The following is a 12,416-nucleotide window of genomic DNA, read 5'->3' as shown; positions in this document are numbered from 1 at the left end:
GTGTTTACTGTATGTACATTCCGGAACGCAGTGACGCCGCTGTCGAGGCAATGGAGAATTGCGATTTGGCATGAAATTGGCACCCGCCGCGATTTCAGCATCCGAACCAATTCTCCACCCAATCACATTTCCCAATTTTGGCGACAGCCAACAGAGAATCTTTCTGCGATCTAAGACCTTCTTCCATACTATTAACCATCCTGCCAAATTATTTAAGTTTAAAATACTGCATTCCTCTCCTGTTCAAACTGGATATAAAATTCAGTTGTTTAATGATTGCAGATACCTTTACTTTGAGGTAATTAGTTTAAATATATATACTTTTATTCAAGCCAGGCAACATAAATATACACACAATCAATTAAAAACATAACAATCCCAAGAATTTGACATTTTCTCCCCTTAATTCCCCCCTCCTCTCCCTTCCCCCAACTGCTGGCAACGAACAGGTCCTAAACAGAGACATGAACAGCCTCCATCGCGCCCAAAACCCTCCCTCCAAGCCTCAAAGGGCAAATTTAATCTTATGCAGTTTGAGGAATTCTGCAACATCCCCCAACCACACCGACACCCTTGGTGGCTCCACCGACCTCCACTCCAGCAGAATCCATCGATGGGCGATCAGCGTGGCAAAAGCCACTATGTCAGTCCCATCCCATCCAACAGCTCCCGCAGTTCCGACAGTCCAAAGATCACCACCCGGCGACATTACCACCCCCACAATTTTCGATAGAGTTTCAAATATCGTGCGCCAGAACCCCACCAATCGCGGATATGACCTAAACATGTGGACATGATTTGCCAGCCCCCCTCCACATCTCTCGCACTTATCCTTTAACTCTGCAAAGAAGCCAGTCATCCGCCTCTGAGACACCCCCCCCCCCCCCCCCCCCCCAATTCATATTTCTCCTGCAACTCCCCCTCCCCCAAACTTGCTAACCTTTCTTCAATGAATAAGTCCCTTACCCAATCCCTATGCCACCACCTATATGTCGCATCCATCCCTGTCGGGGCAAACCGGTGATTCCTGCACATAGGAGCCAGCACCGACATACCCCACACACCAAAATACCTCCTCTGATGGTTCCAAACCTTTAAGGCATCTCCGCACTCACTGTATACCTCCCCCGAGTAAACCTGCTATTTTCTGACCTAATTTCCCATATTACTATTTTACTCTCCTGTCTCAGTTCTACCCTTGATTTGTTGAATTATCAAGTCTGGAGGTAACAAAGGCATAGATCTGAGCTTCATCAGCCAATAGGCTGAGGAAGTGGCAGAGATGGGTGATTTTATGGAGGCACTGGGAGGTAATCTTGGTCATGGACAGAACATTCACGTCAGACTCAAACACAATAAGAAAGAAAGAGTTGTATTTATATTAGTGTCTTTCATGACTTCAGGATTTTAAGGTGGTTTACAACCAACAAAGTGCATCTGAAATGCAGCCACTACTGCAGTGTCGGATACTTAGGCTGCAAACAATCAGATTCAACCCCAGACACAAGCCACAGAGAGGAATGGAGTCACTGGTCAGGGAATGGAATTTTTTGGCAGGGACTTAAGTCAAGGGTTTAAGTTTTCTGAATATTAAATGAGGGAAACCCTGCTCATCCTATACTGGATATCGTTGATTGATGTATCCTGCAATTTAAAATGGGTGTCCAGAGGTCCGAGAGACTTTGAATCATTTTACAATTGAACCTTTGATATTACACATAATAAATGTATGCCTTGTTCTTTACAAATTAAGATTGTTGGCTCAGATGCTACCTCATGCTCTGAATCTCTGACAGTTTGCACTAACACAGCCTGTGTCTTCATCAGTGCCATCATAGTCTGATACAGAACTACATTTTTACAAGGCTTCGCCAGTGGGTCAACCTGCAGGACAGTAAAAATAGAAGATGAATTACTTTAATGTCAGAATCTCTGTTGTTTCTTCTAGTGTATACAGGTTTAGATAATCCTCATAAGATGGTAGAAAATAACAAGCAGCCATACCTGTTATGCTAAAGAATAGAAACTAGAGCGGCTACAAAATTGGTCAATTTTAAAGTGGTTTAGGGTCAGCTTAGATGTTAACATTTTAAAAATCCAACCCCAACCTGTCCACTTCTGGGGACATGGGCTGGCAACTAATTTGTGATTTAAATATGTTAAAGTGGTTGGCAGCCTCTGGTTTAACCTGCTTTGCAGGTTTAACAGAGAGGCCAGCCAGATGTTCGGGAAATACAACAGTTGGAAGGAGACAAGGACAGTTTCAGAATATGGTACGTGCCTTTACAGCACTACTCTCGTGGGCCGAGCGGAACAGGAGTGATTCCTTGAGGTAACAAAGAAAATCGATGAGTGTAGCATATTTGATATAGATGACATGGATTTCAGCAAGGTCTCACATGACAGGCAAGCCCAAAAGGCAAAAGCCCTGGGGTTCAAGTAACATGTCAAGTTGGATCCAAAAATGTCAGAAAGTAAAAGTCGATGGGTGTTTTTGTCAATGGAAACTGTTTTCAGTGGGATTCTGTCGGGTTCAGTACAGGGCCCTTTGCTTTTTGTGGTATATATCAATAACTGAGACTTAACATAAAAACATAAGAACTAGGAGCCTGCTCTGCCAATCAGTAAGATCATGACTGATCTTCTTGTGGACCCAGCTCCACTTACCCACCTGTTCACCATAACCCTTAATTTTTTTATTGTTCAAAAATCTAACTATTTTTGCCGTAAAAACATTCAACGAGGTAGCCTCAACTACTTCACTGGGCAGGGAATTCCACAGATTCACAACCCTTTGGGTGAAGAAGTTCCTCCTCACTCAGTCCTAAATCTGCTCGTCCTTATTTTCAGGCGATGTCCCCTAGTTCTAGTTTCATCCACCAGTGGAAACAACCTCCCTGTTTCTATCCCATCTATTCCCTTCATAATTTTATGTTTCCATAAGATTCCCCCTCATTCTTCTAAATTCCAATGAGTATAGTTCCTGTCTATTCAGTCTCTCCTCATAAGCCAATCCTCTCAACTCCAGAATCAACCTCGTGAATCTCCTCTGCACCCCCTCCAGTGCCAGTACATCCTTTCTGAAGGAGACTAAAACTGTACACAGTACTCCAGGTGTGGCCTCACCAGCACCCTAGACATCTGCAACATAATCTCTCTGTTTTTAAACTCCATACCACTAGCAATACATTAACAGGGCATGATTGAGAAGTTTGCAGGTGTTACAAAGAATGGCCATGTGGTTGATGGTGAGGAAGAAAGCTGTAGACTGGAGGACAATATCAATAGACTGGGCAATGGACATATAAATGGCAAATTGGCTTTAATCTGGAAAAGTGTGAGCTAATGAATATGGGGAAGGAAAACAAGGCAAGGGAATACACAGTACACTGAGACGGGTAGAGGAACAGTGGAACCTTGGTTTACATGTCTACAGATTCAAGGTAGCAGGACAATTCGATAAGGCCATTAAGAAAACATGTGGGATACTTTATTTTATTAGCTGAGGCATTGAATATGCATGCAGATTATGCCAGAACTGTATAAAATATGAATTAGGCTGCTCAGCAAGAATACTGTGTCCAGTTCTAGTCATCACAGTATAGGAAGGAGTGGTCACACTCGAGAAGGTGTAAAGGAGATTTACGAGGCTGTTGTCAGGACGAGAGAATTGTAGTTATGAAGAAAGATTGGATAGGCTGCGGTTGTTTTCTTCAAAGCAAGGGAGACTGAGGGGAGATTTATAAGATGGATAAAATTATGAGGGGCCTGATAGAGCAGATCAGAAGGACTTATTTCTCTCAGCAGTGCATAAGTAGCCAGGGGGAATTTATTTAAAGTAATTGGTAAAAAGATTATAGAGTAGTAGAGGAGAATTCCTTTTCACCCAGAGGGTAATGGAAGGCCTGGAACCCACCTCCTGAAAGAGTGCTAGAGACTGAAACTGTCATTGCATTTAAAAATACTTGCATACGTACTTGAAGTACCCTTACCAATAGTGTTACGGGACCAAGAGCTGGAAAGTGGGATTAGGCTGGATAGCTGTTTTTGGGCCAGCGCATACATGACTGGCCAAATGGCGTCCTACTCTGGGGTTGCCGGGGCCCACTCGCCTCGTAGGTCTGCCGGCTCGCCCGCCTGATGTTCGTGTCCTTTTCCTCCGCTACTACCATCTCTTTGGCCTCTCAAGCTCCCATATGTTGGCATGCTGGATCTGTTCCTTCCCTTTCTTAATTGAGGGTGTGATGCTATAGAATTTTCAGGCTACTTTCGCCCTAAAGTGGTGATTCGGCGATGTTCTGGAGGAGAGCCACCTGATGTGCGTCTGCTCACCACATCACCATCACCATTTCCAGACGTCAACGAGAAAAAAAAATTCTGACACCCGACAGGATCTTCAAGTTAGGAAATACCTTCTATGTTCCCAATTCCGGAGATGGGTGCCCTTGGATCCTGGGAGTGGGATTAGAAAAGACTAGCCCCATGTTGTACAAGGTCAAGACCAGCGAGAGGACCTTAAAAAAAGTACATGGACCATCTTTGGAGCAGGGAATCCTCGACTGTGGAAACAATTCCAGGCGGGGTGACGCCCTCAACATCCTTGGAACCTACCTTTAGGGAGTGGACTCCAGCCAGGTACATCCAAGAGTTTTCCCCCAAGAGGATAAAGATTTGGGCTACAAAACCATCACCCCATACATAGTCACCAACAACACATACACTCCAACCCCCCCCCCCCCCACGGCAACCCACACCCCCCAATCCCCCCCCCTAATGTTCGATGTCATCCAATTCTTGAAAATACATAATAAACAAAGCCCATGAATTGTAGAACCCTTCCATTCTTCCCCTCAACTCGAACTTCACTTTCTTGAGTGTCAAGAACTCCAGCAGATCCCCCCGCCATGCCTGGGCACAGGGTGAAGAAGCTGACCTCCACCCCAACAGGACCCGCCTTCGAGCGATCAACGATGTGAAGGCTAAGACATCTGCCTTCACAACCGCTTCCAACCCCTGCCGATCCAATACCCCGAATATGGCTTCCAGGGCACCCGGTTCGAGTTTCATATGCACCACCTTTGAGATTATCCTGATGACCTCCCTCCAATACCCTTAAATTTAGGACTACCCCTCCAATTTTGGACTTCCCCTCTACATGCCACCAACGGAAGTCTGTATTTTGAATTTATAAGCTGACGAGAGGAATAAGATTCATTGTATTTCTTCAAAGCTGAATTCACGTATCTATGTTGATGCAGTGTTTGCAGATCAGCAAATGTGTTTAGGTAGGTTGGATAGTACATGGGGTGTCGAATCCTCAGATTGATTAAGCAGCCTTTTGGTACTTTGGAGCCCAGAGTTAAATCTCGGGTTCAAGTTGGAAATGTCCGATTGAACAAAACCAGCGATTTCAGTGTCAGGGTTGTGAAACTGTTTGTTGGCGAGTGAAATTTACAATAAATAAGCTGTAATTTATTTGTTGCCATGCAATATCTTGGTTTCAAGTATGCAGAACTCAATGCAATTTACCATCATAAATGAGGAAGATCAATTATATTCATTTTAAATGGATAAAAGTGAGAGCAGGGTCACTTTTATAACCCTCCCGAGAGTCGGGGGGTGTGGACTGTGAGGTTCCCCATGATCTCAGATGAATACGAGTTGCCCCGTTAAGGGGGCTGGGCTCCCTTGTTAAGAGGAAGCCCCGCTGCCTTATCGGGGAAACTCGTAGCCATCTGAGGTCACAGGGAACCTCACAGTCCACACCCCATGACTCTCCTTGGAGGGGATGGGGTTTATGAAGGTCACCTAAGTATGAAGTGAACGTGGTGTGGGCTGCGAGGGCCAGCCATTTGGTAAAAGTAGTTCGCTGGGAAAACAATGTGAAAAATGCTGTTCTCGGTGGTAAGAGGTCATGGGTTTGGAAGGTGCTGTTGTAGGAGCCTTTGTGAGCTGCTGCGGTGCATATTGTAGATGGTACACACTTCAACCATTTTGCATTGGTGGTAGAGAGGGTGAATGTTTAAGGTGGATCGGGTGACAATCAAGAGAGCTGCTTTGTTCTGGTTGGTGTCAAGCTTCTTGAGTGTTATAGGAGCTGCTCCCCTCCAGGGAAATGGAGAGTATTCATCACACTCCTTACTTTTGCTTTGTAAACGGCAGATAGACTTTGGGGAGTCAGAAGGTGAGTTACTCACCCCAGAATTCCCAGTCTCTGACCTGCTTTTGTGTCTGAAGTATTTAAATGGTTGGTCCAACTCAGTTTCAGGTCAATAGTAACCAGCAAAATATTGATAGTGGGGGATTCAGTGATGGTAACCATTGAACGTCAAGGGGAGATCATTAGATTCTCTATTGTTGGAGATGGTCATTGCCTGGAACCCGTGTGACACAAATGTTACTTCCACCACTTTCCACAACCAACAAGGTACAGGTCAGGAGTGTGATAAAAATACTTCCACATGTTTGGATGGGTACAGCTCCAGTAACACCCAAAACATCCGACACCATTCAGGACAATGCAGTCTGCTTGATTAGTATCTACCGACTCTATCCGGCATGCAGTGTGTACTACTTACAAGATGCACTTGGTTTCTTCAATAGCACTTTTCAAATCTGGGTCATCTAGAAGGATGTAGGCAGCTGGTTGCTTGGGATCATATCTTGCAAGTTCAATTGAAAGTTACACACCATCTCTACTTGGATATCAATTCATTCTTCACGGTCACTGGGTCAAAATTCTGAAACTTCCCTCATAACAGCACTGTGGGTATGCCAACACCACATGGACTGCAGTGGATCAAGTATATCTCTTGCCACCACCTTTGCAAATCCTACTACATATTAGCAATAAATGCTGGCCTTGGTGAGAATGAAGATTAGTATAATGCACTTTTTGCTATGCAGTTACTGTGTTGCTGTACCTCAAAGGTGACAACAATCTGTTCCATGTTAACCTCTTGATCATCCTTTTGCAACAAGTTTGGCGGGAGGATGAACTCTCGCTTCAATGCTGTGATCTTGTCGTCCTCACGATGATAGGTCAGATGGATGTGCTCTTGATTGATTAGAAATACTTGCTCTGCCACATTCTGGTGAGCTGGCTTTTTTCTGTTTCTGGCAAAACGTTCTGTTATTTTCTGAAAGGCAAAGTGAGAATCAAACAACTCTTTTTTTATATATTTATATATTTTAATTATCATTTTCAATGGTTTTACAAGAACAGTGGCAACAATGGAGACACATAGAAAGATGTGATTATACAGCATCTCTCACAGCCTCAGGATTTCCCATAAGAACATAAGAACTAGGAGCAGGAGTAGGCCATCTGGCCCCTCGAGCCTGCTCCGCCATTCAATGAGATCATGGCTGATCTTTTGTGGACTCAGCTCCACTTTCCGGCCCGAACACCATAACCCTTAATCCCTTTATTCTTCAAAAAACTATCTATCTTTATCTTAAAAACATTTAATGAAGGAGCCTCTACTGCTTCACTGGGCAAGGAATTCCATAGATTCACAACCCTTTGGGTGAAGAAGTTCCTCTTAAACTCAGTCCTAAATCTACTTCCCCTTATTTTGAGGCTATGCCCCCTAGTTCTGCTTTCACCCGCCAGTGGAAACAACCTGCCCGCATCTATCCAATCGATTCCCTTCATAATTTTATATGTTTCTATAAGATCCCCCCTCATCCTTCTAAATTCCAACGAGTACAGTCCCAGTCTACTCAACCTCGCCTCGTAATACAACCCCTTCAACTCTGGGATTAACCTAGTGAATCTCCTCTGCACACCCTCCAGTGCCAGTACGTCCTTTCTCAAGTAAGGAGACCAAAACTGAACACAATACTCCAGGTGTGGCCTCACTAACACCTTATACAATTGCAGCATAACCTCCCTAGTCTTAAACCCCATCCCTCTAGCAATGAAGGACAAAATTCCATTTGCCTTCTTAATCACCTGTTGCACCTGAAAACCAACTTTCTGCGACTCATGCACGAGCACACCCAGGTCTCTCTGCACAGCAGCATGTTTTAATATTTTATCATTTAAATAATAATCCCTTTTGCCGTTATTCTTACCAAAATGGATAACCTCACATTTGTCAACATTGTATTCCATCTGCCAGACCCTAGCCCATTCACTTAGCCTGTCCAAATCCCTCTGCAGACTTCCAGTATCCTCTGTACTTTTTGCTTGACCACTTATCTTAGTGTCGTCTGCAAACTTGGAAACATTGCCCTTGGTCCCCAACTCCAAATCATCTATGTAAATTGTGAACAGTTGTGGGCCCAACACTGATCCCTGAGGGACACCACTAGCTACTGACTGCCAACCAGAGAAACACCCATTAATCCCCACTCTTTGCTTTCTATTAATTAACCAATCCTCTATCCATGCTCCTACTTTCCCCTTAATGCCATGCATCTTTATCTTATGCAACAACCTTTTGTGTGGCACCTTGTCAAAGGCTTTCTGGAAATCCAGATATACCACATCCATTGGCTCCCCGTTATCTACCGCACTGTTAATGTCCTCAAAAAATTCCACTAAATTAGTTAGGCACGACCTGCCCTTTATGAACCCATGCTGCGTCTGTCCAATGGGACAATTTCCATCCAGATGCCTCGCTATTTCTTCCTTGATGATAGATTCCACCATCTTCCCTACTACCGAAGTTAAGCTCACTGGCCTATAATTACCCACTTTCTGCCTACCTCCTTTTTTAAACAGTGGTGTCTCGTTTGCTAATTTCCAATCCGCCGGGACCACCCCAGAGTCTAGTGAATTTTGGTAAATTATCACTAGTGCATTTGCAATTTCCCTAGCCATCTCTTTTAGCACTCTGGGATGCATTCCATCAGGGCCAGGAGACTTGTCTACCTTTAGCCCCATTAGCTTGCCCATCACTACCTCCTTGGTGATATCAATCCTCTCAAGGTCCTCACCTGTCATAGCCTCATTTCCATCAGTCACTGGCATGTTATTTGTGTCTTCCACTGTGAAGACCGACCCAAAAAACCTGTTCAGTTCCTCAGCCATTTCCTCATCTCCCATTATTAAATCTCCCTTCTCATCCTCTAAAGGACCAATATTTACCTTAGCCACTCTTTTTTGTTTTATGTATTTGTAGAAACTTTTACTATCTGTTTTTATATTCTGAGCAAGTTTACTCTCATAATCTATCTTACTCTTCTTTATAGCTTTTTTAGTAGCTTTCTGTTGCCCCCTAAAGATTTCCCAGTCCTCTAGTCTCCCACTGATCTTTGCTACTTTGTATGTTTTTTCCTTCAATTTGATACTCTCCCTTATTTCCTTAGATATCCACGGTCGATTGTCCCTCTTTTTACCGTCCTTCCTTTTTGTTGGTATAAACCTTTGCTGGGCACTGTGAAAAATCACTTGGAAGGTTCTCCACTGTTCCTCAACTGTTTCACCATAAAGTCTTTGCTCCCAGTCTACCTTAGCTAGTTCTTCTCTCATTCCATTGTAATCTCCTTTGTTTAAGCACAAAACACTAGTGCTTGATTTTACCTTCTCACCCTCCATCTGTATTTTAAATTCCACCATATTGTGATCGCTCCTTCCGAGAGGCTCCCTAACTATGAGATCCTGAATCAATCCTGTCTCATTACACAGGACCAGATCTAGGACCGCTTGTTCCCTCGTCGGTTCCATTACATACTGTTCGAGGAAACTATCGCGGATACATTCTATAAACTCCTCCTCAAGGCTGCCTTGACCGACCTGGTTAAACCAATCAACATGGAGATTAAAATCCCCCATGATAACTGCTGTACCATTTCTACATGCATCTGTTATTTCGTTGTTTATAGCCTGCCCCACCATAATGTTACTATTTGGTGGCCGAGAGATTACTCCTATCAGTGACTTTTTCGCCTTACTATTCCTGATTTCCACCCAAATGGATTCAACCTTATCCTCCATAGCACCGATGTCATCCCTTACTGTTGCCCGGATGTCATCCTTAAATAACAGAGCTACACCACCTCCCTTACCATCCACTCTGTCCTTCCGAAAAGTTTGATACCCTCGGATATTTAACTCCCAGTCGTGACCAGCCTTTAACCATGTTTCAGTAATGGCCACTAAATCATAGTCATTCACGATGATTTGCGCCATCAACTCATTTACCTTATTCCGAATACTACGAGCATTCAGGTAAAGTACACTTATGTTGGCTTTTTTACCTCTGTTCTTAATCTTAACACCTCGATCAGTAACCTCTCCTAAGTTATATTTCCTCTTAACCTTTCTCCTAATTTTCCTTGTCGTCGAACCCACATCTTCCTGTAACAACCTGCCGCATCGCTTACCATTAATGTTTTCACTTCCCGTTTTATTTCTTTTAGTATTCCTGGTCCTATTCACTGAGCTCCCCTCAGTCACTGTACCTTGTACTGTCGCCCTTTTTGATTTTTGACTATGGCTTCTCTGCCTTACACTTTCCCCCTTACTGCCTTTTATTTCTGTCCCTGTTTTACTACCTTCCAACTTCCTGCATCGGTTCCCATCCCCCTGCCACATTAGTTTAAACTCTCCCCAACAGCTCTAGCAAACACCCCCCCTTGGACATCGGTTCCAGTCCTGCCCAGGTGCAGACCGTCCGGTTTATACAGGTCCCACCTCCCCCAGAATCGGTTCCAATGTCCCAGGAATTTGAATCCCTCCCTCTTGCACCATCTCTCGAGCCACGTATTCATCCTCTCTATCCTGACATTCCTACTCTGACTAGCTCGTGGCACTGGTAGCAATCCTGAGATTACTACCTTTGAGGTCCTACTTTTTAGTTTAACTCCTAGCTCCCTAAATTCAGCTTGTAGGACCTCGTCCCGTCTTTTACCTATATCGTTGGTGCCTACGTGCACCACGACAGCTGGCTGTTCACCCTCCCCCCCCAGAATGTCCTGCAGCCGCTCCGAGACATCCTTGACCCTTGCACCAGGGAGGCAACATACCATCCTGGAGTCTCGATTTCGTCCGCAGAACCGCCTGTCTATTGCCCTTACAATTGAGTCCCCTATCACTATAGCCCTGCCATTCTCCTTCCTGCCCAGCTGCGCAGCAGAGCCAGCCACGGTGCCATGAACCTGGCTGCTGCCGCCTTCCCCTGGTGAGCCATCTCCCTCAACAGTATCCAAAGCGGTATATCTGTTTTGCAGGGAGATGACCGCAGAGGACACCTGCACTGCCTTCCTACTCTTGCTCTGTCTTTTGGTCACCCATTTACTATCTCCCTCAGTACCTTTCACCTGCGGTGTGACCAACTCGCTAAACGTGCTATCCACGACGTCCTCAGCATCGCGGACGCTCCAAAGTGAGTCCATCCGCAGCTCCAGAGCCGTCAAGCGGTCTAACAGGAGCTGCAACTGGACACACTTCTTGCACGTGAAGGAGCCAGGGACAGTGGACGTGTCCCTGAGCTCCCACATCGCACACGAGGAGCATGACACGGGTCTGAGATCTCCTGCCACGTCTTAAACCTTCGGTTAACTTGAACAATTTCAATTTCCCCCCCCAAAATTTAACTAAATAAATAAACAATGAAGAAAAAAATATATATATATAAACCATGGTGGTTTACAGTCAGTAAGGTAGCTTTTGAAGTGTAGTCATTGTTACAACGTAGGCAATTCAGCAGCCAATTTGTGCGCAGCAAGATCTCACCAGCAGCAATGAGCTAAATAACCGGTGATGTGTTTCAACAGGTAAAATGTTTCAGTGATGTTGCTTAGGAGTAAATATTGGCCAGGGCACTGGGGATAACTCTGCTCTCCTTTGCTAAAGTGCCGTTGTCCTTTAGGTCCACCTTGGAGGGTAGACAGAGCCTTTGTTTACCTTCTGCACTTGAGTGTCTGGAATGGGACATGAACACATCACCTTCTGACTTGAAGACGAGAGTGCAACCAGAGGAGGCAGTAGCATCGTAATATTGTCACTGGACTAGTAATCCAGGGTAAAGCTGTGGGGGCCCAGGTTTGAATCCCACCAGAGTGGAATTTGAATTCAATCAATTAAAATCTGGAATTAAATGTCAAATAATAACCAGGAAACGATAGTTGATTGTTGTGAAATACCCATCTGGTTCAGTAATGCTCTTTAGGAAATGAAATCTGTCGTCCTGCCAAGTCTGACCTAAATGTGACTCCAGGCGGACAGCAATATGGTTGATTCTTAAATGCCCTCTGAAACGGCCTGGCAACCCACTCAGTTCTATCATGAGAAAGCCTAGAAAGAATAAAACTGGCCCCACATGGAGGCTGGACACGGACCTCTTAACTGACAAGGCCTTCTGCCAAAAAACATCACAGGCCATAGGCACTGAAGGCTGTGATCAGGGGAGAAATTATAGCTTATAAGGCTTGTAGAGACAGGGAAGAGAGGGCGGCCAGGCAAT

General features: G+C 44.7%; 1 protein-coding gene across 5 annotated transcripts in view; it reads right to left on the bottom strand.

The window, feature by feature from the left end:
* The window catches only part of ccdc135 (coiled-coil domain containing 135), a 303,907-nt gene that overhangs the window by 47,350 nt on the left and 244,141 nt on the right, over positions 1–12,416 (bottom strand). For 4 of the 5 annotated variants that reach the window (XM_072486250.1, XM_072486247.1, XM_072486260.1 and 1 more), the window contains 2 exons: positions 6,924–7,139; positions 1,774–1,884 (listed from right to left, as the gene is read on the bottom strand). In XM_072486250.1, the coding sequence (XP_072342351.1) occupies positions 1,774–1,884; positions 6,924–7,139 (327 nt within the window). The remainder of the gene's footprint in view (positions 1–1,773; positions 1,885–6,923; positions 7,140–12,416) is intronic. The other variant, XM_072486255.1, reaches the window with a different exon arrangement.

This window comes from Scyliorhinus torazame, chromosome 2, assembly GCF_047496885.1.
Source record: "Scyliorhinus torazame isolate Kashiwa2021f chromosome 2, sScyTor2.1, whole genome shotgun sequence".
NCBI lineage: Eukaryota > Metazoa > Chordata > Chondrichthyes > Carcharhiniformes > Scyliorhinidae > Scyliorhinus > Scyliorhinus torazame.
The sequence above is the reverse complement of the archived record's forward strand: the minus strand, read 5'-3'. Positions and strand labels throughout refer to the sequence as shown.